At 38.5% G+C, this 26,787-nt stretch overlaps 1 protein-coding gene across 1 annotated transcript; it reads right to left on the reverse strand.

Moving 5' to 3' along the window:
• Positions 1–60: 60 nt before the first annotated feature.
• On the reverse strand, positions 61–26,138 carry LOC120722211 (melanocortin receptor 5-like). Its single transcript, XM_040013100.1, has 5 exons — positions 25,831–26,138; positions 12,780–13,006; positions 12,569–12,675; positions 7,903–8,091; positions 61–5,764 (listed from the first exon to the last, which is right to left on the reverse strand). Exons 2-5 carry the CDS (start codon positions 12,969–12,971, stop codon positions 5,194–5,196), a joined length of 1,059 nt encoding a protein of 352 aa, XP_039869034.1. The 5' UTR covers positions 12,972–13,006; positions 25,831–26,138; the 3' UTR covers positions 61–5,193.
• Positions 26,139–26,787: the final 649 nt, after the last annotated feature.

A 26,787-nucleotide genomic window follows, 5' to 3' on the forward strand; every position in this document is an offset into this window, starting at 1 on the left:
AACCTGAGTGACACGATGTCCACATTTACAAATGTGAAAAATAAATTGACAACGCTCTCATTTCACTATCTGCTTTTATTCAGACACAATAAAAATAAGTCATCTTAAGCCAACAAAACATCACTTATTTGAACTGAAGCTCACGTTTACATTTCTTCATGCCATCACCGAACATGAAACATGATCCCACAGCTGTTTGCATTGTGTCACTGCACATATACACAGAACTAAGCATACAACGAGCAATCAAAACACAAGCTAAACCTTGATCCAGGAACATATAATGTTCAGTGTTCTTGCTGCTGCTTTTTGTGGGAACGAAAACAGAGCACTTCACAATAATCAGCAACAATGAATCATTCTGCAAAACTGCACAAATGCTGCACTGGAAGTGGATGTACACTTAGCAAAATATTTGTTGTCTTTACTAATTAAACTTACAATGGAGACAAATCAATGTACAGTTTTACATCAATATTCAAAGCACTTTTCATTGTGTTATACTTTTTTGATCTTACATTTTCAAAGTACTTGCAATAAACATTAAAGGAAATAACAGTAAGGCAATTACAAGACTGAACGAAGAAAAACATCCTTTTAGCGCTGTTGTTTTCTCTTAAAACAACTCTTATATTACTTTCCATCCACAAACCAAAATGCATCAGCCTGAAAACATGAACAATATAAACAACTTTCTGTTTTTGCAATAAATACTAATACGTAACAGCAAATAACTCGTTTCTTTTAGTATCTACCGCACAGCAACATTCTGTATGAAAGAGCAGTTTCAGCAGATGGCTGCATTTCCGGTAAAAATCTGTCAAGCTTCTCAGTTTGGAGGTAGACACCACCAACACACACTTACAGAAGGTATAGTGACGCTATTTGTACATTCATTTTTACATTTCAAGCAGCTTTACATAGCTTTATACATGCCCAGTAGAGTGGCATTGAAAAGTGATCACTGGGGGTCACAGTGACTCAACAGAGCAGTGACTTTACATTCAGATCATAGCAGAAATTGCTGTGCTACCGGGCGGATTTGAGACGTTTGCTTGTAAAGTGTAGCACTAATGCAGCACAGGGCGAACAGCAGCAGGCAGAAAACTGGCTGATGACAAGTGATGTCATTCAAAAGTTCAGCTTAGCAGGGCAGACAACTTCTCCAGTGTACAGATAACAAGCAAGGTGTTTGCAGTGAGGCCATTTACAAATAATGTGCAACTGGTGGGTTTGGTTGCATTGGGTGTAAACACACAATCCTCCAAAGGAACACTGAGTCCATTAGGTGTATGAGAAGAAAAAGAATCAGCTCAATATGCAATTCCTGTTTGTCGAAGAGTGCTCATATACCTCCTTTAGAACATGTGCATGCAATCTGAGCGGCATTCGTTCAAAATATATTTTCCTCCTAAAATGACAAACTATTATAAAAAACCTGAAGATGTGCTAAAACCTATAAGAATCAGAATTGGTCAGACAGTCACTGCTCTGTAACCACCTGAATTTTGGAGGTAGATAACCTCTCAAATCTGTCAGTATTCTTGCATTAGAGCAGTGCACTGGCCTTTTTGGGGCTTTCATGGTGTGTTAGGCAACATTTTACCTCCATCACATTGCCATCATTGCACACTAGTATTATGAAATCACTTTTACAGCTGCAGGTGGTGCTTCTGTTTAGCCGTATGTGCCTTCTGCATCACTAGATGGAAGGTGCCCCTTTGTTTTAAAAGTGTCTTTATAAATCGACTATATTTATTTAGCTTTTATTTATTCTAAATATGAAAACAGTTGTTTTCTAATGGCACTGCTTTACATTCATTCGGTGGCACTTTTTAAGTCAACCCAAATGTTAGACCTGTACTACCACTGATCAGGGTCTTTACTATGAAATGAGTTAGGCATACTCAAGATATCTTATTGTTATCTGGTTTCACAAAGCCTCCCGTCAGCAGTCATGTTAAGTGGCTATGCCAGTTGTCATCAGCTCAGTAAGTCAACCCAGAATCCCCCAATTCTAGATGTAAGAATTCCATATAAAAGGAGCGGTGACATAGATCATTCTAGTGCTGCCTGTTTGTCTTCTATTACAACCTGTTTTCTTAAGAATGAAGAAATTAAAAACACAATACAGGCTAAAAGGAACAAATGATTAATACATTAATAAAGTAAATTACTTGTATTCTTACTAGTAAATGATTTGTGAGCAAGTAAAGAACAAAGTCAACAATTGAAAGGATTTACTGCTTTAATCAGCTTCTTTTGAAGATTTTGCCACGACACAAAAGGCTATAGATAAATTAAATTGCTTTGCAGTCACCAGGAAAAAAAGTTAGAAAGTTTTCCTCTCAAACCACATCCCGCTTTGTAGTTAAGGGCCTAAGCTATCTCTTGAATCTTAAAAGCAAATGATTCCCTTTCTTCCTTCAGTTTTTCCAGCTTGGCGTCAGAGGCAGACTAAAGATTTCTCAAGACAAAATTTCTAATCGACAAAATGACGCTATTTGACATTAAAGCCGTTCCATATAATGGTAGCTGGCTCATTTGACCATTATCCTCTCCAGCAACAGCTTCATTCAGGCAGAAAAATCCAGGAGTAAAAGAAGAATTACAGACATGCTAGTAAGAAAACCAATAAACTGGATGGTAGTCTTCCATGCTAAAGTCAGTTGTTTCTGTGAAATCAATACATAGGGCTACTTTGATGGCTGCATGGTCCTACAGGATCTAGTGAAAAAACATTTAGTTTTTGTTCATAAAGTCACAAAGTAAAAAAGAACTGTTAAGCTTTGAAAAATAGAAATTTACTTTCTGTGGTAAAAAGTAATCTATGTGATCTATGACGTATTTGTTTGACCTTGTCATTACTTACCTACAGTGCAACGTATTCAATATGTTCACGTTAAGGCTTGTTTTCTTCTTGTTATTTTCAATGTAAATATATGGCTGCATCACCATTTTTCAAGCCTATAATCCTTAAAACCATGTGATGTTGATGGAAAAGCCCTTGATCACCTAAGCAGCCATCCAGGCTGTGCAGATCCATAAAAAGTTCATAAGACCATAAGAGGGTCTGATTTTAACCATAAGAGATCTTACATTTATAAATTATGCTGAAACTGGTGGGAAATGAGAGGATTTGACTTTCTTGAAATATAAAATAAGCTGCCAGATTTCCGCTTCATTTCATAACCTTTGACCAATTTTCTGCAAACCTCCACTTTCCTCTGTTTAATACACCTAAATTATTTCTGCCTGTCTTTTATGTTTTTACATATGCTGACAGCCTTGTGCATCTTGCTATTCTTTACGGTACTCTGGCATTACAATTCAATTTTATTTATAGAGCACCAATTCATAACAAAGGCCATCTCAAGGCACTCAATATTGTAAGCTAAAAATCCTACAATGTTTGAAAGACACGCCAACGATCCCACGGCCCTCTATGAGCAAGCAATTAATGACAATGGAAGAAAAAACTCCCATTTGACAGGAAGAACCCTCCAGCAGAACCAGGCTCATCTACCATGATTGATTGGGGGTGAGGAGAATGAGAAGAGAACAGAGCGAGACAGGACAAAAGCAAAACTATAGCAGAGAAAGCCAGAGTTTAATAATGGTTAATGATTAAATTCAGTAGTGGTGCACAAGAAGCGCTCTGTGCATCATAGGAACTTTGTAGTGTGGCTGCCTGTGAGGATCATTAATCTCCATTAAATACTCAACATTGATTTCTTGCAAGTGGTGAAACCATCCAGACTATCCAGGTGGCATCAAGGGGAACTGCCGTTTTTGCCATCTTAAAATTGTCTTTGTTTTTGTTCTAAGTTTGCCTTTGTTAACAGGACATGTACACACCAAAGAAAATAAGTGAAACTGTAGATTCCAGTACCTAATAGACAAACAGAGTATAGGCAACTGCAGCTACAAAGAGCATTTTACAGGGTTAGTTCAGCCAACATGAAATCCTTTATCACATGAATGATGTCTGAGAGATCACTTTCACTTTAGTAATGTTTTAATTGATGTCTGGTTTTAGATTTAACTGGACAACCATTGCTGGCCCTGATGGAACACCCAGTGAATGACAGAGAGTCTTCTATGCAGAGGACGTGCTACTCTTTTTCTCTGACCCTCCTGAAATTCAAAATAATTATTTAGCATCTCAAACAGATTTGGTAGAGGACTCTGTGAAAGATGTGGAAAAGATTTTTGATTATTATATTCAAAATCTGAATAAATATAAGTGTTGTTTCACTTGCGCTTGTTTTGTGCGTGACTCTGCATTCAATATTGGAAAATATTCAGTTCATAACTGACAGTGAACTAAAACATAATTCACTGCCCTGATATGCTCATGCTGTTCTAGGTAGACTGTTACATTTTCACAATTTAAAGCTTAAGGGTCTTTAAAAAAACTAGATACTACTTACTAACCGAAGCACTACTCTCCATAACTGGGAAGCAGACTTTGATGTGTAAAGTTGCTGTTTTAATTTGTAGTCACAGCTTGAAAGAAAAGCGAAAAAAAAAAAAAAAAACTAAACAAAACTCACTAACATATGGATGTGGATAATTCTTACCACACCTTCCCCAACTTTTGCTGACTTCATTGCCTTTGTTAATTTATGCATGTGAGGTTAATGTTCAAGGAAGTACATCCAGCCGTCTAAATTAACAAAGGGTACATTCGGGTACATTTGGCAGCAGTTCTGTAATTTAAAGCCAGTATATGAGCACTCTTGCAGCACTGAAAGAAAAATATCCTGTCTATCCATTTGGCTACTGCATCAGACATATTCTGGGAACAGAGAATAACAATCTTGCCTATTAAAAAAGAAAGGCCAAAGGAAAAAAGATAAAAGAAATGTCAGGGAGAATGAAAAGCAGGCCACAAACAGTTTTGTGTGACGCACGTTAATATGAATCATGGGCTTGGACTTTAGATGATCCTAACTAAGCCTTAAAATAATGCATCTAGTAAACTTTTTGTGTACATGGTGGACGCATTAGGAGATAACTCAATGTTCCAGTCTCCTTTCCAGCTTATACTTTTCAATAGTTGCTTGTGTGACGGTACACTGTACTGTCTGAAAAGTGCAGTGAACCAGTCCTTGGGTAGTAGTATTTCTATTCCAGCGTCATATTCGGTCAGTTCATTTTACCCATCCTTTCACTGGTCTTTTCTATTTCTCAGTACTTACCAGTCAAAGCACAGATGTTCGTGCAGACGTTTCTCAGACTGTAACAGCAGATGATCTCCTTAAACGTCTTCCTCATCTCCTGACTCCTGAAGGCATAGATCAGTGGGTCAATCACTGAGTTGCACATGATGAGGATGAGGTACATGTTGAAGTGGGACATGAAGCACACGCAGTAGAGATTCCGTGGGCAAGAGATCATCAGGATGAGGTGGAGAAAGAAAGGAGCCCAGCAGACGATAAAGATCCCCAGAAGGATGGTCAGTGTGATAGCCCCCTTCATGCTGGTGCGCTGATGGATGGAGTTGTAGCCGGGCAGGGCAGCAATGCGCTTCACGTGCGAGCGAGCGAGCATGAACATGTGACTATAGAGGGAGGCCATGATGAGCAGCATGGCAAAAAACATAGAGATCAGGCAGATGATCACAGGAGTGGAGTCTGAGTAGATAATGAAGACAATTCCGCAGCCAGTGCAGAAGGTCCAGATTCCCCCGATGATACAGCCAGCTCTCCTCACCGTCATGATGTTGTGGTACCTCAGTGCATAGAAGATGGTGACGTACCTGTGGATAATAACATAGTATCCACCTCAGTAACCTCTAATTTTATATCAACATTTATTGCTCACTGATGAATTACAAAATCGTTTCAAGTCAGAAAACTTGACATTTAAACATAACGGGGACTGTGTGTGTGCTGAATACAATAACTCACAGAGAGGGAACCAGACTACAGGTCACATGAAGTGAGACATTTATTCTTGAGACATTCAATATTCAATGAGGATAACGTTAGGCATAAAAGGTGCAATTTTGTTATTTGGTGGCTCTGTTGTAACCTCTGGTATGAATGTAATTTATATGTCTTTGAGACAATCTCGTAAATATTAAATGTCACTGAGAAACCAAATGAATATCATATTGTCAAGTTTCCTGATTCTTGTACACCATGTATTTATACCTGATTCATATACTGAATCAGAGTCAGCCTAATATGGACCCGAGTCCACCTCTTTCAAACGGCCTCTGGGGATGGTACAGTATCATCCAGTATGATGATCTATGCAATGTTTGCAGTTTTATACGTGCTCCAGTACATGAAGGAATAGCAAGCATGGAAAAGGGAACAAAAGGAATGCCAATATGTTAGAAAGAGTAAGATTTAACTCAGTTAAATGCATATGGATCAAATATCAACATGTCTGACAAACGTTTAAAAAAGAACAGTTTTTCCAGTTATTCTACATTCATTATTAAGCAGACAATTGATTAAATGGTAATCAATGGTAACAAAGACACACTTTTAAAATAGTGATCACATGCTAAATGTAGCTGTGAATGGTTGTGTGCAATCAGGACGAACTAATAAAGAACAGGCACTGAATAGTTTGAAGGCCTTATTGCAATTCTTCCAATTATTGTCATTTGTTAGGTTCTAGAACTAAGAAGTTATAAAATTACTGTGTCAGAGAAAATTTTAGAGCGGCATACTGGTGCTCCGTAAACCTGCGTGGGTTCTTTGGCTTCCACCCACAGTCCAAAGACTTGCATGGTAGGTTAACCCACCGAATTAGGAGATTTGAGACAGACCTTTTTGAAATAGAATGGTCAAAATGAAAGCACAAGATCAAGAAAGTGTGCCATCGGTGCCTATGAAATATTCATCTCTTAATAATACAGCTTTGCTGTTAAATATTCAGGCTCCAAGTTGAGCTCAAGCTCAGATGAAATTAAAAGATCCATTTTTTTCAATGTGAAAAGCCCATAAAAAGACACGAATGGTGAAGATGAAAAAAACCTGCACATTTCAAGGGTTTAAAATCTACTTCACAAGCATACAAAAATGGAAAAGAATGAAAAGGGAAATCAGAGAAAGATGGACATTTTCTGAGTTTTCTGTCTTGCCAGATAATTTATTGCAAAGTAAAAAGTAAAAAAACCTAAAATTTTCTGTCTGTCTTAACATTTGCACAGATGCATTAGAGTAAGCAGCGATCCCCATGATGAATGAACCAAATTTGTTGTGTGTATCAGAGAAAGAAGGTGGAAATTAAGAAATAAAATGTCAATTTAAAACAAAAAATTAAACTGCATCAAGGCTGGTTTACTCATCTGCTTAAAATTTAATTCGTTCACACAGTGAGACAACAAAAACACTTTGATCTGTTCAGCACTGACAACTAAGATTTAGTGCAAGCAGTATTTGTCTCTCCTCTTTACCCCATATGTGTATTTGTACAGGTATATAATGACTTTAATATATTCCCTTTGGGTTTTTTTCTTTTCTTTTTTTTCTTTCTTACTTTTTTGTTTGCTTTGTGATGTTTCATGCTTTTCTTGATAATGAATAAAAACTGTTTAAAGAGAGAGAAAAATAAAGGAAATGTCAGAGGGAACACATGACAGGGATTAACTGAACGAGTGCCAAATAAGCACTGCCTCAATATTCCTTAAAATTAATCATAAAATTACAGGGTCCTTTTTTGTTGTTATAAATTGTAACACGTCAGTTATGTTCAAGAACATTATTAGGAAACTGGGGGCTGTGGTGTTGGGCTGATGGATGAGGATTCATTGTGACTAGAGCCTTCAATTAAAACTTCAGTTCCCTTAAAAACATTTCAAAAGGAAACTATTAAGAAACAATAGCAAAAAAAAAAAAAAAAAGATATATTTGTGCTTATACTCCCTTCCATCATTACCTGTCCACAGCAATGGCCAGCAGGCTACACATGGATGCAACGACAGAGATGCAGATCATGGAGTCCACCATGTTGTCCATCTGCCTGATAAAGTGATCCTCCACCACCAGCTGCCTGTTGTTGAGAAGATAAATGATGATGGTCTCCCAGGCGTTGGACACACTCACCAGCATGTCTGCTACTGCCAAACTGCAAAAAACCAAAATACTTTATACAACCTTTATTCTGCAAACAGATGTTCAAATAAATGTTTCTATATGCACTTCCTTCTCTGTATTCAAGAGCTGACAGAATAGCTGCATTCGCCCTCCTGTTGTGTAAACACTTTCTTCTCACAGTCATACTGGGAAAACCAATTAATTGATTTAATGCCTGAGTACAGTCTTTCACATTCTCCGGAGGTGCAGTTGAGGCAATGCTTTGACAGTCACATGCACTCACAGCCTTTGCACAAGCAACAAAGCCAGCAAAGATGGTGGAAAAATGGATCCTATCTCCCCAGTTAAAAGTGGTCACGAAAAAAAAAACTGCACTGCAGGCAGACAGACGCTTGATGCTGTTTCTAAATACTGTTACTAAATAATGCTAGTATTTTAAGAGCTTCTTAAAAATAAACAACACATCTATGCTATTTATGTATATTTACATGTAAAATTTGATGTTTTTCCACAGCAAAAATGGTTAAAACAGTGATCCTATAACTGCTGGTGGCTGATGGTCAGAGTATATACATAGTGTGCATAGTGTGAACAGAGGCAGGGGCGGATCTAGGCAAATTTTCTTTGGGTGGCATGGAAATCAAATGGGGTGGCAAAATCAAAGCAATTTATTTTTTACACATATGCATGTGTTACATTCTGTAATATGTATTATATACAGTTAAAATACATCAAAAGCAGTAAGTATACAGATGTTTCATATAAACGTACTCTATAATTTTCTTTTCTTTAGCCCACATAATTAAACATTTCAGTTACATAAAACATGTGAATTTTGATTTTATGTACTAGCCTGTATGATGAATAAGTATATAGCCCAATAAGCATAAAATCAATAAAGCTACACAAGATGAGGTGATTCATTTACAAACACAAGTCTAACTAAAGTTTCACAATCTTTTTTAATTAGAAATAATCAAATTGCTTAAATTTACACAAAATGCCAAAAATGAACACATTTTTTCACAAATTTTTCATGTTTTATTTGGTTAACGCTCTGGGGTCCAGGGTATAATTGGCCATTTCGGACTATTTTTTTATTTTATTGTTGTGTTTCACCTTTAAATTTATTTATTTATTTTTGCCTTGCCTTGTTCTTTTCAGCACAATCTCATCTGTCTGAATTTACAGTTATTTTTTCCTTCACTGTACTAACACAATTGAACTGAAATCACACACAAACATATGAGCCAAGTAAGGAAAAGGTTCTTTCACTGTAAAAACCACAAACATGTTTACAGCTCTCTAGATACACCACTCAGAACCTGATTAGTCCCAATTTTAACTCTGAATTGTTTGCCCTGGACTAAATTTAGAGTCAGGAAAAGTCTAGTTTTAGTTGACACATTATTTGAGAGGTGTCGCAGAGCAAGGTTAACAATCTGGCTGTTGTTAGTTTTCTAGATTTTCCACAGCTTTCCACGTTTGGACTCCATGCCTTGACTTGACAAATGATTCGTATAATGAGTAAAAGCTTCTTGGCCAGAAGAGGTGATATTTAAAACATGTAGCTTAAGATGTATTTCTATGCTTTGGTGCCATTTTGGTGTTTTGGTGTTCAAATGAGAATTCATGAAACTACAATAATATGTTCTCCAGGACATCTAGTTGAACCTTGTTGGCAAAGCAATTTGTTCAAGTGCCAAAGAAAATGACAGCCAAGTCTCACAGAAATAATAATGAGCACAAGCTCTTAACACCACGTTGAGTGGAGGTGGCATGTAATATGTTAAGATTGCAGCCCACAGGAAGCAACAGGCTCTCCTCTATTGTCTTGGTTACCAAGGCAGCATATTATATCACGATCAACATCGTGGACTGACTCACCAAATACTCACAACTTACCTATAGAGAGAAGGAAAACAACACATTAAGTAGGAATGTATTTCTTTTTTCCCCCATGAATCAAATGGATTTTCAAATAAAAAATAACAATAGCGTTATCATGCAGTAACTCGCTGTACCTCAGTGTTACGCCGTGGCAGTCATTCAGAACCACATGAACAGAAGTGCTATACAGCTCGCCAGAAATTCAAAGACTTAGTTGAATGTCTGCTGTGTCTCTGCACAGCTGAAACACGTTTGCTTTTGTCTTAGTAAGAGGATTAAGTCTTTCAAATCAGAAGACAGACCCAAACAAAGTCACAAGAAATTGGTGCTGATGTGAAAACAGACATCCAAGTATTTTTCTGATTTATACAGTAGGGTCATTAAAAGTGTGACTTGATTTTGATGTGGCAGCTGCCCCAAATATGTCATGATTTTTGAGTCCACAGATCTCTATTGGTTGGAGACAAATTTAAAGAAAGAAGGTTAATCATAAGTTGTTTAAATCATCGTTACCTAATGATTAGCACAAGATTATAAGATCAAAAAGCCTCTTTTGTAACTCCCTGCTACAAATGGTTTTATTTAACCATTTATAATCAGGATAAAAGATTTATGTCATTTTCAAGAGTTCACATGTTTCCTCTGGCAACACATGCTGCATGACATTTTTCTAAGTGGAAAGAATGATTAGATTTCACATTGGATTATATTGGAAATCTGCTTCTGCCAAGCTCAGGATGACCAATTATCTTCAACTGTTCTTCGGCTTTTATAAATAAACCAACTTTTCCACTTCAGGCAAAAGAAAAATATTTTTTGCGCAACTGAGCTTTTTAATCAGTTACATGAAGGAGAAGGTTTGGAAATTGAAACTCATTATTTCTTTGAATTCTGGCAAAAAATCCTGTTGTGTAATTACATAGAAGCATACTCTAGACTGTCACCTTGAAGTCACACTTCTACAAAACAAAAGTTCGCTCTACCTGAGCCTGTAAGCCATCTAAATTGCTTTTTATGGTTACTTGTATTATTTTCCTTTCTTACTTACTTGCTTGTTTGCTTGCTGGCATGCTTCCTTGTGTTCTCCTTGCTTTCAATTTAAAAGAGACCAGTAGGATAGCTCGCTTGGCATCTCCTGCCAGGCAGTTCCACAGCTGAGGGGCCTAGTAGGCAAAGGCCCGGTAACCTTTCATGACCTTTCCAGAACCTTTATTCATGAACCTTTAACAGAGCACTGCCAGAGGACCTCAGGAGCCAGACTATTCTCAATAAAAACTACTGTTAGCCAGTGAAGGGCAACAGGGAGGGATTGGTATGTTGTGGTTGCTTCTCTTTCTGTGGTTTTAAAGCTAGGCAACATCAGCTGTAGCCTCTGGAGTAGAGTAAAGTGCATTACAATATTCAATTCTATAGACGATAAAAGCATTGATGACCTTTTTAGAACAGAAAGGATTAATCTAATCCTGGATAGCTGTCTCGGTTGTACAAAGCAGGACTGAACCACTTTAATCATTTGTGTAACAAAAGATAAATCAGGACCTTTCTGAACATAATTGATAACGGTTCATGTCTATTAATTACATCAACATAGGCTACTCCAAAAGTTATCGGTTCAGTGTCTGGCAGATACCTAAAATCCATCCACACAGGGGTTTACTCACATTGCATTGAAGCTGACAGTTGTTTGCTAGGGAATATTCCAGGATCGTTGTTGTGATTTCATTATTAGTTATTATTAATAGTACTGTTATTATTTTTCCACAGTATGTCTTTAGACCTATCTTCCTCAACCCCAACTGGTGGCAACGGATGGCTGCCCCTGCATGGTTCTGTCAGAGATATAATGTATTCCTTCTCATCTGAGGTTTTCTGGGTGTTATTGTAGGGTCTTTACCTTATAAGTTGAAGTAACTTGTTATGATTTTACACTACATAAATAAAACTGAACTGAACTGAATTGACTGAACTGCTGAATTGCTTTCCTAGGTCATCCTCAAACGTATTTGCTATCAGGTCATAGGTCAGTCAGGATGGTCTAATGGAGCGTATCCTGCACTCTCACTGATAGTTGCTTCAATCACTTGCATCTAAGTTGAGAAATGCTTATCTCATTGTTTTGTTTGTTTGTTTGTTTTTGTTTGCTTTTGCTTTTTTGAAGTTGTTACATTTTATTGTCTTTCTGTGGTCTCTGGTCGCCGCATTCCTCCAAAATGCTTCCTGTGTGGATGCAGCGTTGTTATGGTCGTTTGAGAAGGGCTTGAAAATAACAATGTGAACTCAAATGATATGGGCCTTGAGGGGAGGCATGCATTGTTATCCAATTATAATGGTTACATAAGGGTGTATTCTAATCCTAAATGTATCCATTTACACTAATATGTTGACAAGACTGAACAAGGTTTCACTTGGGACCTATATTGCATTTTGCCCCTGGGAATGGCTGTATTACACCAAGACAGAGAGTAAGCACTGAAGGACAGAAGCATATTTTAATAAACTGCTGCTTAACAAAAATCTTTTACACATGGTAAGCTCACTTTATTAAAACGGTTTTGGGTGGTCCTCGTACATTATTATGTTATTTTCCCCTTTATGTCTTAAACCATTGAGGAGTTTACCTGCAGACAAAGAAGTACATGGGGGAATGTAGGTTCTTGTTCTTCACTATGGCTGTGATGACTAAAATGTTCTCCAGCAGTGAGATGATACCCAGGATCAGAAAGACCTTAGGAGAGGAGATCAAAATACAGACCAGTGAAGAGACAGTCGGGGTAGTGGTAGCCAAGAAGAAATCACGAGATAAATAAATGAATCCAAAGTGCTACAGACCTCGATAGCGATGTGGACCTGCTCGCATGCTGCAGGTTTGGAGGTGCTAGCCTTCTCTGATAGTGGAGGGATCAGGGTGTAGTTTTGATGATAATAGGAGTAGCCCCAGGTAGAGTTACCCAGCAGCACCTCCTCTTGGTAGGAGGATTCATCAGACACATTCATCTCTGCTGTGGGTCGGGTCTGGATCATCGCAACTCTTACCTGGAGGCCATTTTTCAAGCAGGCTGAAAGAAGAAACAAGAAGAAGAACGTGAGACTGTGTCATGCTTCATGTAAGCTTTGTAATATTGAGATCATGCTTAATATTATGCCAGCTTCAATTACACATGCTGCAAACAAACATGATTCACCCCAAGCACCTTGTTTATTTAACAACGTACAAATAGTATTCGGTTCCTTGCAAATGTAACTCCTGTGTGTGGTCCTAGTTTGGCCTCCATTAACATCCTTTTCTAATGCTTGGTGCTGATCAGATAATAAAAAGTGGTTTTAGTACTGCCTGCTTTAGCAAAAAAATGGTGCTAGGAAAGTTCCATAAAACCAAGACAGCAACCACTCTGAGTAAGTGTTTACATTTTGTATTGCACTGCAAATAGAAGTACATTAAACACAAACTAAAACCAGATGACTGCTTTAGGCTTGATTTATCCTGCATGTCTTTTATCCTGTCTTCCTTCTCTCACCCCAACTGGTCGCAGCAGATGGCCCCGCCCCTCCCTGAGCCTGGTTCTGCCGGAGGTTTCTTCCTGTTAAAAGGGAGTTTTTCCTTCCCACTGTCGCCAAAGTGCTTGTTCATAGGGGGTCATATGATTGTTGGGTTTTTCTCTGTATCTATGAAGCGCCTTGAGGCGACTTTTGTTGTGATTTGGCGCTATATAAATAAAATTGAATTGAATTGAATTGAATTGAATTTAGTTTTGATTTGGAGAACAGGAAGCAGCCTCACATGTATAAAAAAAAAGAAAGAAAAAAAGAAACCCTCACTTAATTTGTGTAATCTGACATGTCGTAGCTTTACAGCTTATGTGGTGGACTGATTCTTGGCCGGGTCTTGTGTGTTAAACTGGTAAACTCACAAGATACAGCGAGTGCACAATAATGTGCTACTTTGCTAGCTACTGGTTTGCAGATTTTCCTGCCTTTGGGTAAAACTGGGCAAGCTAGTGGTTTCACTGTGTTCCTATCCTTTATGCTAAGGTAACCCATCCCTGCTAATAACGTCATACTTTATTTAATTTACAAACATTTTCACAAGACAAATTGAACACATTTAACACAGAGACAAGCAATGTGTAAAATATTGCAAACCTTTTCAAGCCAGTTTACAATAATGCCACGCTGAAAGCAGCAGATACATGTGAGTGTAGGTGAACGTAGTCATTGGCTGCTCTGAATTAAGTTGGATGTGTTATATGATAAGCTGGCTGCTGACATTTTGAAATCACTTAATTACAATGACGTAAAACAGCCACAATCACCAAAAGATGGCTTTTAAATTAGTTCAACAGTGAGCTAAAATTTAGTTAAAACAAATTTCATTGGCATTTGTTTTGAACGTTTCTCTGGTGCAGTGACCTGACATCACACTCTCAAGTTAGAGGGCACATAAGAAAGCTTCACTGTTAAGAGTCACTAATATGACGAATCAGACGAAAAAAACCCAAAAACAAACTGTTAAATCCTTCATGCAGCTAAGTGATTCCTCTGTTTCTTAACACATGACCTCATAACTGGACCCTGCGGTTATGTCAAATGATGCGCTTTTGGTTACTTATAAATTTGCACACATTGTTAGTACGTCTAGATACCGAATGGGAACTGAGGAAAGCACCGATATCAAGTGAAGCGGTAAACTAAATTCAGCATTACGTCCACTCTGTCTCATTTCAGCAGAATGCCATTATCTAAATCCTTTTCCAAAGTGGCGCAATGAGCTTAGCAGGTACAGCAATTAACCACTACTGCAGCGCTAAATGAAAAAGCTACACTGAGAATCATTAAGACATTTTAATTATATCCATGTACTTTATCTACAGGGAAAAAATAATTAATTATGTCAGCACAATTCAGTTTTTCCAGCACCAATTAACACAACAGTTATCTTAAGCAATTCAAATAGTGCTTACATCACTTAAATCCACAACAACTAGAGCAACTTTAGATTTATTGGCAGGTGAAGTCATTACCATCGATCATCTTGTTGTAATGCACTTCCTGGCTGGGTTCTCATGTGGATGTCACATTGACACACACTGACCACCTGTCTGTAAAATTGTTACAGATAGAGCAACCTTCACCTATCCGGAGCCACCTCTCATTTCACATGCAAACGTATGTGGCGTTATATAAGGCAAAAACAGAGTTTGCACAATTGTGACAAGCATCAAAGTCAATATTTGGCATGACTTCCTCACTTCCCCAACATAGGGTGAACTCTTAGGCAAGCTTTCATGTTGTTTCTAGGATTTTTAGGATCCCCAACACCACTGGCTGAAACCCCAAACCATCACAGAGCCTCCACCATGTTTTAAAGATGTCTGTAGACACTCACGCCTCTCTCTTGAAGTCCTCTCCTTCCTTACAGACAAAATTCCACTGAGACCCTTTCTGATGAGTCTTAGACAAACAGATCCTGTGTCAGATACAATTTATCTACTGCAGATAGTCACTTTGTCCTTTTTCCTCCACGTTTACAGTTTTCTCTGCTTTTGTTAAGTACACACTGTTGTTTTCCGATTTTTGGGAATCATATTGTTGGTGCAAAACTACTCTGGACTTGACTGGACTAAAAATAAGTGAAAAAGAAGCCAATGCTCAAAGAAAGACCTTCATAAAACCTGGAGAACAGTTGCTCAAATCCGCTTTAGAGAATTATGAGAAAGTCTATTCAGGGACAGAGGACCACAGAAAGATCAAGCTGTTGACCCTGGCCTGCAGTCTAATTGGGCTGCCAAAAGATGTGCTGGAATAATACTGATCCATGGACCTCCAATCTCCCTGTCATATGGATATGGTGCCAACAAGTGCTGCCAGAAACCACAAAGGTCCTGTGACCTGTACCCTTGTGGCTCAAAGCTGTTTGGCAACATAAAATGGATCTAAACAATATGAGGCAGGTGGCTATGTATTTGAATATTTTCTGTGATGTGTGTCTTCTCACACCGGTTTAAGGATTTGGCACATATAAATACTTTTAAATATCTCTCACAACATTTACTAGATATATGGAAACTGATGACTCTTTAACCAGCTTTGACTATTTCTGTTTCTAATGCTCAAAGAATGAAGATTAATTATTTCAGCTCGCAAAGGAGATGAAAGTGTTTTCTGAAAACTAGAAACTGATGCTTTGCAAAAAAATAAATAAAAAAAATCATTAGCAAGCTCGTGAAAGATCCGTTGTCTATTTGCTGGCTCTTGTGAAAAACTGAAATTTTATTTCAAATATTTTTCTGTTTGAGACAGAGCTAGACATGAACACAGAGCACAGCAGAGAATTCAATCACATTTGTGCTTGGATTACTAAACAGTCCTCAGGTACAGCCCCTGGGCACAGTGCCAGGCCTCAAAGGAGTCAGAGGGCTGCTTAAATACAGAGTCTTTTTAAAAAGACACTTTTTTAGGTACACCTTGCTTGTACCTAAAAAAGTTTGGAAGTTTGTTTGGAAGCCTTTTGCATATCAGAACTGTGTTAATTATGCATAAATTGAACAAGGGTTATGCAGCTGCTGCACATCCTTGAAGCAAATCTCCCAATTCACAACATCCCAAAGGTGCTCTGTTGCATCTGGTGACTGTGGAGTTTGAGTAATGTGAACTCACTGTCATCTTCAAGAAAACAGTTTGAGGTGATTTAAGCTCTGTGACATGGTGTGTCATCCTGCTGGAAACAGCCTTCAGAAGATGGGTACAACAGTCAGGTGGGCTGTGGCATTTAAACGATGCTTAGTGCGTACTGAGGGGCCCAAAGTATGCCAACAATCACCACCACCAGCAGCCTGAACCACTGATATGAGACAGAATGGATCCATTTTTCAAGTTGTTTATGCCAGATTCTGATTCTAGCATCTAAATGTCACAGTAGAAATCGAGATTCATCAAACCAGGCAACATTTTTCCAATCTTCCGTTCCAATTTTGTTGGGCCCATATGAATTGTACCCTCAGTTTCCTGTTCTTAGCTAATAGGAGTGCTAACAGTCAGCTACTGGCACCAATATGCTTCCTGGTTTGGCATGTTGTCCGTTATGTGATGCTCTTCTTCATACCATGGTTGTAAGAAGTGCGTATTTGAGTTACTGTTTCTTTCCTGTCAGCTCAGTTTGTAAATTCCTTTTGAGAATTGCCATTCACTGTGAACCCTAGAGATGGATGTCCAGGAAAATCTCAGCAGGTACCTGCAACCATGGCACATTTAATTTCACAGTAAATCTTTATTCTGATGCTCATTTTGAACTTCAGCAGTTCATCTTGAAGATATATACAGTTGCTCCGATGTGGTTTTGGTTTTATGTTTGAATTAACAAACAGTTCAATACGTGTACCTAACAAATGGTGAATCTTTTAATGGCAGCCTGAAAAATAAGGCAAAGACAGAAGTGTCAAAATCTGCAGTTCCTTGATTGGCCATTGGAGGCGGGCTCTAAATCCAAATGTCTAAAAAGGATCACAGTGTTCGAGGTTTTATTTAAAAACACATTCATTCAAGGCTTAAAATTAGGCATGCTGCTTTGACTCATGTTGGGAAAACATGTGACCTGCTGGGCCTTACCTAGCCTAACTCAAATCACTGAAATGAAGCGCTGCATCGTAATTGTGGTGCAGTGCTGATGACTTTTGTAGAATCTTAATGAATTATCTGATTAATGATATGGCTTGCTCTCAGTTATTTCATTAGTCTGCAACTAGCACTAGTTAGCAGTAATATATGAACTTTAACCAAACAGCTTAACAAGAAAGACACTGGAGACAAAGTCATGTGCTCTGTACTTTCAGAATCCACATATAAACATGCTCCAGATAGCAGTCACGCCTGCTGCTGCAACCTGACAGGGGAAAACGAGGAGAATGGGCTGACCGAATAACGTCAGGACTTGCAGTTCAGTTTTTCAAGCGGCAATTCAAACAACAGCTATCTTAAGCTGATTATTGATGAGATGCAATCGCTGTGATGGAAAAATATAATTTATGTTGGAATTATTTAGAAAATGTCACAATAATCAATAAACTATCAGCCACAATGGGTTGACTGCAGAACACAAGGATAAAACTGACCTCAGTACCACAAAGCTTCTTTCAGGCATGACCCAAGTGAGTTTCATAAAATGTAAACATGTGTACAATATCCCACCTGTAACTTCTACAACTACAAAAACCTCAACGAAATACTTGAGAAAACTGCCTCAGCTCTCGATGACAGGTGTTTGAGATTCTGTTGATTATCTGCGTCACATCATTTCAGTAGTATTTTGTGTTGCAGCCGTGCTTGTTATGTTGAATTCAGATCTCAACATCGAAGCTCCCTGGAATCATTGCCATGTTCATAAAATCAAGACTTTGCCATGTGACATTTTCTATTTCATGGGGGAAAGAATTAAAAGAAGAAAATAAATGCGGCCATAAGTGAATATGTATGTGTCGGAAACAAGACTCATGGGCTATGGTTGTTAAAGTGTTATTAAGGAGCCCAGTGAAACATTTCAGATATCTTTAGTCTTTAGTACATCAACAGCAGTGGCCAGCATGAGTGAGACTTGATACTATGTTCTTTTGTTGTCAGCCCAGCTTCTGAAAAAGGAAGCTAATATGGAAATGTCAAAAACTCCATGTCCACTAGTACACACTTCTGGTGGTCTCCAAAAGTGAGCAGTCTCTACAGCCCCCCATGTTAAGGTCATAGCGTGACATGGCCTACCTCATGCTTCGACTTCTTAGCAGCAGCCGAGAAACCTAAATGATTTGAGGAGAGGAAGAGAAGAGGAAGAGAAACATCTGACTAAAGTACTAAGTCGTGTTTTGCTGAGGACCAAATTCTTCTTTCATTTAGTAACATGCAAATCAATTCATAAGCTTTATGTGCTGTGTTTTTTCCCAGATGTTTGGTTGATATTACGTCTCTCTATTAAAATGAGACTACCATGTTCAGTGCTTTGCTGATCTCATGTCGTGTCCCAGTCTTGGAAAGATCCACTGCTCCATCCAGAACCAAAAGGGCACATTTGATCAAATCTGGGGTCTTTTTCTGACAAACTTCTCTAACTTTTAATTTAAGGATGACTAACTGACTAACTTTGCTTATTCCACAGCGCTCCGATGTGTGTCTGTGTTAATGAGAATGTGAAGCTCAGTGGTGTCGAAGCTAACTTCTGTGTGGTTTGTAAGGAAAGGGCTTGTTAGTATCAATCGTCCCTCCTGGGTTGTTGTTTGTTGTTTGTTTGTTTTCTTTTTTTCTTTACATATGTTCTAACATGAGAAGTTCTATTTTGTATTCAATGTAACAAGTTTTTTGTTTCCCTTTTCTTTTCTTTTTTTTTGTAAACTGTATCCACAATCGCTCAATAAAAATATTTTGAGTAAAATGAGACTACCATGAACACTGAGAGACTGTTGATTTCTTTCTAAGAGAATAAACTTACAAATTCAGCTGGGAATCAAATAAAAAAATGTTTTATGTAAAAAATAAAAAAAATCCTTCACTGTATGAATGTTGCATGTTTATAGATGTTTATAGTTTTCTTTTACAAGAACTGGTATTTTTTATTTTTAAATCTGATTCACACAACAAATTTAACCTGCTGCCTGTTTTATAAAGTGTCCTTTTGAATGAAATCAATAAGACTGGAACCTATCGCCCTGTACTCTTTTTATTGTTAGAGGCAAGTTTTAGATCATTGTACATAATTTCCTTCAGGATTATTAAAGCATTCTCATTCTGATTTTAGTTTGGATTCGCTATAGGACGAGGCATCACCTCCATCATACAGAAATGCAGGTGCAGGTGTTATGACCACGTGCAAGGCCTCAGTACATCACTCCCCTGCAGTGATATTTTTAGATCACTTCATTTTCACATGGCTTCAGTGAGGTTGCTTTTTTAAATTCTCTTTCATAAAAGCAGAAAACAAAAACAAACAATCCTGTTTCCTGAATGTCTTCTCCTAGAAGTCGCATCACATTAGCAGAGGCACAGGAGAGGCCTCTCAGTATTTCATGAAAACCACAAACTACTTGAAAGTCTAAGAGCGAACATTTTGGGGTTTGCTGATGAGTCAGTGGCACAGGCGAGAGTGACTCATTAATAAGAGAAGAAAAAAAGAGAGAAAAACAAAAAGCCCAGAGGAGCTTTCATTTAACACCCACAAAAAAATTATCTTATGAAAATGTGTGCAGGCTGCTGGCACCTGTGCAGCCTGCATTAGAGTGTTTAGATATTATGTTTCCTGCTTATCTGAAGTGACTTGTGTTGCAGTCTGAGGATGCAATGTTTGAGGCAGACAGCAACGTGCAGATGTAAAGATGTAAGCCATTGTGCTGTGTAAACCACACTTTCAGGTATCATCAGTGCCCAATTCTGTACCTAAACACCCCGTGCTTTACTACAAGTCGATCCCTCACTGGCTCTCATTCATAATTTCTGGTGTTGACTCAAAATGTAGCTGTCATTTCTGTGAGCGTGTGTTCACACACTTACAATAACCACATTCACCTTCAGCTCCTCCGATCGTGGGCTCTCTGTCTTTGTCTCTGCCTCTTTGTTCTCCTCATTCGGGCTCTGTATTTCTCTCCTGGCCCATTTTGGTCCCAAACCAACACTCTGTGGTAATAGTGCCAGGGGGAGGTCAGTTATTGATTGATTGACAAAGAGTCCTTGGTGCCTTGATTGTGGCATCAAGAGAGACATCATGAAACGCCTTCGCTGACAGCTAATGATTGTCTGACTTCACAGCCTCACCAAGAATGCACACTATCATCAGTGTTTTGAGTTTTCAGTAATCAACTGATTAGGCAAAAAAAATGCTTAATCATCTTTTCCAATGTAAAAGGATGATATAATCATGGAAAAACATACAAATTTCCAAATATACCTGATAACCAGAGCAAAAATCCATAAATAACCGCAAATGAATGAATATTACAGCTAACAGATTTATTATTATTGTGAACTGAATGCCAAAAGTGAAATACAAGAACAGCTACTAAACCCCTGTTGCATACTTTGGTAAGAAAATTATTTCAGTATTCATCTGGGAGATAACATCAAAATACAAAACAACCGTCTTCAAGTGGCAGCTTATGTACTTTCAGGTACCTAACGTTATCCTTTCAAAGAGCAAGACAACAACAATTATACGCACTGGCACAAATGTAATTAAATCTAATCGCATGCATGCGGTAATGACAGACGCACAAACACCTGTGACTCTCCACCGTTTGCAGAGGTTGCTGGCATTTCATCTTCTCCCAAGACACACGGAGAGGAAAGGCATGAAAAATATGGTTGAAGCAAAATAAATAAATAAATGTTACCCTGACTTATATGAAGAAATGACCAGAAAGATTATAGCAGTTTGTGCAGCAAACAAAGTCATAAAAATCGGTGAGGTCGACGAGTGCCATATTCACCTTAGCAACCAAGAAGATTGGGACACCATTTTCATCATTTGGCATATTTGTCAAAATGCATGCATTGTGCATGTAACCTTTAAAGATCCACCCATGCTGACTTTTAGAATAGAAAAAATTTAAGTGTCTGAGCATTCAAGGCAGCTAGATTCTTGTGAGCTTACCATCACATCCATTTTTCCATATTTCAGTCACATTGGACCAATCAGTGTCCTCAAAGGAACGGATCAACAAGGTCACAGCCCGTTGGTTCATTCCTGTAGGTGTGATTTAGGTGACATAAGAAAGATGGTTGCACCTAAATCATTCACTTGGCTGTCAGTGTGTGTATTTATTGATATTTCCAGTTTTTCTAACAATTTTTTCAAAAGTCCTTTAAAATAAAAATAATTATTAGTTTCTTTTTATCGGCCAAGTATATTTGGCTGTGAGTACCTTTAGTACACACATTTTAATGACAAAAGCACAAGGATTCAGCTTTCAGAGCTCCTCATCCTGTAACTGTTTTTCTGTTAGGCGCTCTGTATGTTCGTCTCAGCATCTGCGACGTAGTTCTTGTTTTTCCCTTTTCCAATTTCCAACAATTTGCCAGTTTTTCCTTTTAGAGGGAGTGTTTTGAAAGCTTTTGATTGATGATATTGTGTCAGAATTTTTGAGGTTAGTCTTGTCCAAGGTAACAGGTCAATCAGCTAATTGGGAGTCTCACTCGATACACTTCTGCTTAATGGAGAATTGCTTTTCCTTGTTTTACTTTTTTTAAATTCTGATTAATTGTGATAATAAGTAAACACCTAAACAAACTCCAGGCCAGCAAATTCATTTCGCACATCAGTATCTAAGCAGCAGTGTTCCTATTATATTTCAGTGCTTGGCCTTACATGAGACATCCCTGTTTGCTTGGTTTTTGTCCCCGCTGTCAATGCTCTAAAAATGTACTTTATGATCAAGAAAGCAAATGTTTAAAGTGGCTTATTAGCTTGATAGCTCTGACATGACACAGGACAAGCAAAAGCTCAGTGATTTGATCTTGGGAGGACACACAAATTCCTTTGAGGTTGTGTCAGGAAGGGCATCTGGCATAAAAATGTGCCTGTTCAAATATGTGGAGCTACCTGCTGTGGTGGCCCCGTGTGAATAAGGGAGCAGCCTGAAGAAAGATCATAAGTATGACTCATATGCCATGAAGCAGGAAACCACTGTCCATACCACACAAGCACAATTACAACATCACATAATGTTTTTTATAGATTTAGTTAATGAGCGTTTGGTGCACTTAAAGCTGTACAATGTGGATTTCATTTCATATGCATATATGCGCCGTGCGGGCTGAATTTTAACACACGTCTTGTTTTGTATTTGTCAGTGTTAAAGAAACAATCAGTAGAGGCGCATGTTTTTCCTCCACACTGTTTTATTGCTGCTTTTGCTCAATGCCTGTCTGGCCTTGCTCAAAAACACAATTATGAGCATGTGAGTAATACAAATGAAGCTTTGTGTTTCCTTTAAGTAAAAATATCAAGAATATGTGCTTTTATTTTCTGTACCTTAATCATTATAAGGTACAGAGTCTTTTCCCTTATGGTATATACAACATGTATATGAACGTGTCAAATTTCAGGCTGTCTGATTGCTATGTTGACTGAAAGGACCGTCAGGCAGAACACGGGGCTCAGACAGCTCACGGTGAAACAGAGACCGAGATGCCGCCAGCGGAGCTCCTCTCGCTCTGATCCCCGACTAACCGAGCAAAACACTGACAATCTCAATCTGCATCTGATCTCATGATGTGACCGTGTCCAATCGCAGCGGGGTGGATGATAGCAAATTCACTATGGTCAGGAGCCTCTTCAAAGGTTTCCATGGCTACATTATCACAAACATACTGTTAGTTTCTTTTTCTTTTTTCCCTCTCAGACAAATCCCCCAAAAATAACAGCACCATCACCATTCAAGTCATAACCTAACCCTGCCTGCCTTGTAACTGCTTCAAGTCTTTTGCTAATTAACTACTTGTGAGCAGCAAAAGAAACACTTAAAAAATTATTTAAATTATGTGTCAAGATAGCTGACTAGAATATCTGTTATACCACATATTAATACTGTTATGACTTTGCAGTGTCCTTGATACTACACTGTAGACTTTAGCAAAGACTCAACGTACATGAAACCTTTTTATCATGACTGATAGGATCACGCTCAGTCTTTTTGACAGGGGTGCGGCACGGTGAAATACGGAGACAGGCTGCTGAGGAAATTGCTGGGTTACCTCTTCCTCCAGCCTCCTTTTCTGGGCTCATTTCTGCCTTATTTTACATTTTCTTTTCCCAGTGCTTAAAAACCTGTCAGCATCGTGTAAACACTACTAATGGCCACGGCTGAAAAGGACAGTCACAGCATTAAATGAAAGGCATAAAATAATTATTTAATTCCATAAAGTACAGATGTTTCTGATCTTTAGAGAAATGTTTTTGAAAAATCCTTCAAGCACATGAAACTCTGGAAAATAAAAATTTCTATTTACCTTTACATATTTACAGCCAACAAGATGTCTATAAATTCTGTTCATTTGTATAATACAGTCCTCAGTTCTACTGAAAGAGGAACTTATCAGTAACATAATAGCTATATTTGTTGCTATATATTTAAATGAATATAGCAACACAAGAAATCTGGCAGTGACTACAAAAATAATTTCTACAGGTGACTGAAGCTGCACAGTAACTATATAGAGATATAGACTTTTATACCATTGGACTATATTTGCTTACAGCTGGGAAATGTTTTACAGACTATTTGGTTATGGCTAATAATTCCTAACAAACTAACGCACTTTATCACATTAATGCATGAATCCCCTCTATTGGCAGACAGCAGACCTGAGACTTCTAACGAAACCTTGACGTGAACGGCCCATCACAATATTTGATGGATAAGTAATTTAAATTAATTAAATTCTGTAAATCATCAAACTGAATCACTCAGCCCTGCCTGAAAGGGCTATCTGTGTCTCCGTACAAGTAATAACCACGCGGCTATTTGCCAGCGTGTTCTGTCAAAGCCAGCGGAGGCTTTTGAGTCTCTAGTTACATGAGCTTCAACGCATAGATTAGATAGATACTCGTCATAGATTCACAGATGCCAAAGAAACCCATGTAGAAGAGATGAACGGGGCATAATGCAAACCAAATAATAGTTGTGCACGGAGGCGTGTTTTTGGTCCCCCAGCAGGAGATGTATTTATCAGAAGCTGCAGCTGGGTCAGTCAATGAAAAGGCAGCTCGTCGTCTCACACAGAGAGACGCTGCTTTACCCCTGTGGTGACTAAGCTCAGTGAGAAAATCATATTTCTTCCAGACAGTTATTACAGTGACAATTAGACCAAAGAAATCAGGACATCTCTTTCAAAATGAAGGTGGAAATCTGTCATGTTTTCTTAATTTTAATGAATCAGCTTTTACTGAGTGTTGCTTTTTTCTGCTCTAATTAAGTGACACACAAGGCTGACATAACACACACATAAACTGCCAGCAGCTGGGCAGCAGCATGCTGAAATGAAACTTCCTTACAGCTTTTCCTGGCAGCAAGTTATGTGACACTGTGATCAATGCATGGATGCAGGAACTTAAGCGTTGCAGCAACTGAACATCTGGCAGTGTGCCATTGGACTAAGCAGCATCTGGCTTTGTGTTTCCATAGGAAGTAGCTCCAGCAGCATAAAGAGAGACCTTATCTGACTCAGGCTCTAACACTGGTGTAAAATCAATGCTGCACATTTCATTTCCTGCACAAATCATAACAAAAGCAAAAGAAATCGATGCATATTACCACCCAGCTTCAGTTCCCACAGACAAAGTTAATGCAGGATAAAATTCCTGCCAGCTTCTTTCATGACTGAGTGCAGGTGTCGCTGCACAGCTTTGAGGCAGAAGCTTATGTGACAACTTTGCTGTACAGTGTGTTTACTGAGCTGCAGAGTTTAAAATCAGCAAAGTGTGTACTAGGGGGCTGCAGACTTGCTGATGACGTACAAGTTTAGAATATAATGCAGTGCGATTTATGGATTTGGATGAAGCTGCTGGTCAAGTCTGACAATAAAGAAATAAACAAATAAATCTTGTCCAAATATGACGTTTATCATGCTGCTGCAACATCTACACTGGTTTTCAGTAGATTCACTTCACTTTGTAACACAGATTTCACACAAACATCATACAGATATCTGAGAGGATAACAACAATAATAATAAAAATAATAATAATAAAGTAGTGACAGTGATAAAATCATAGGTTCTGGTCATCTCGTAATATCATCTAATTATGTATCTGCGTTGGCTTTGATAAAAGAGATAATTAAAACACAGGATGCCTTTTGAGCTGTGCTGGAAATACATAAAAAGTGGGGAAGACAGAGATTCAAAAATGACTCACCTCTAGCGGTATCTGTGATTCAAATCTTTTCCACCTCAGATGGACTGGATGGTGCCTCTGTGGAGCATCAGATCGGTGGGTTTACGCAACGTGAGAGTGGAGATGCTGAGCTGTGAGAGAGAGGGAGCGGGCGAGAGAGAAAGAGAGAAGGAGAAGAAGAGAGAGAGAGGGGAAGGAAGAGAGAGCGAGGGAGAGAGAGGAGGGATAAGGAACTCCCTCTTTAGCTCTGACAGTGTTGACACGACACGCAGCCACTTTCAGCGATTTCCAGCCTGCTCTCGCTCACAGCGGGCTGGTGGCAGCAGCAGCCAGCAGCACTGAGCTTCCCACATGCTGATGAAGATCGTGTATGTGAGAAGCTCCATCTTTCAGTGCTTACTGTAGATGTGACTTGATGTAGGTCAGCAGTGCTGTGATAATGAAATGAAGTTGATATTTCAATGCAACTTCTGAATGATTTTTAGTGCTGTTGTTGGGTTACACTTCAAGTCAATGCAAGTGCATACTGTATCCTTCTGGGAGGGGGTTTAGAGTCCAAATCAGTGCACATACACCTCCTCTCTCCTGTAGGAACAGACCTGCACTGCAGCTATGTTACTGAAGCAAAAGAAGCAAACAAAATACTAAATGCATGTTTCTGTGGGCTTTTAGTTTGATCTGCGATTTGTCTAACTTGAGGTTCAATCTTTTAATCTACTGCATATATTGTACAAGTTGTTTTATACTTTAGGATTTTCCATTTTCTGTTATTTTACTGCTTTTCCACTTTAGATTGCAAAAATAGCTGAGAGAAGTGTTGCTACCCATGGAAATGCTTCAAGACATGAAGGCAGCGATAATTACATGGGTTTATATAGAGACGTGATTTGATTGGTACCTCCTACAGAAGCCGTTCTTGTTTGAAAAGAAAGAAACTGATCTTCTTTTGAAACAGTACCTACAGATGGAAGCAAGCAG

The sequence above is a fragment of the Simochromis diagramma genome, unplaced genomic scaffold, assembly GCF_900408965.1.
Source record: "Simochromis diagramma unplaced genomic scaffold, fSimDia1.1 OVJJ01000618.1, whole genome shotgun sequence".
Taxonomy (NCBI): Eukaryota; Metazoa; Chordata; class Actinopteri; order Cichliformes; family Cichlidae; genus Simochromis; species Simochromis diagramma.

Bases quoted from the DNA above. Each gene is read 5' to 3' on its own strand.
- LOC120722211 (XM_040013100.1), bottom strand. From the start codon at position 12,971: ATGATCCAGACCCGACCCACAGCAGAGATGAATGTGTCTGATGAATCC. The intron at 12,676-12,779 runs GTCTGTAGCACT...TCCTCTCCTAAG, and splicing joins AGGTCCACATCGCTATCGAG to GTCTTTCTGATCCTGGGTAT. The intron at 5,765-7,902 runs GTAATGATGGAA...TATTATCCACAG, and splicing joins CTGGCCATTGCTGTGGACAG to GTACGTCACCATCTTCTATG.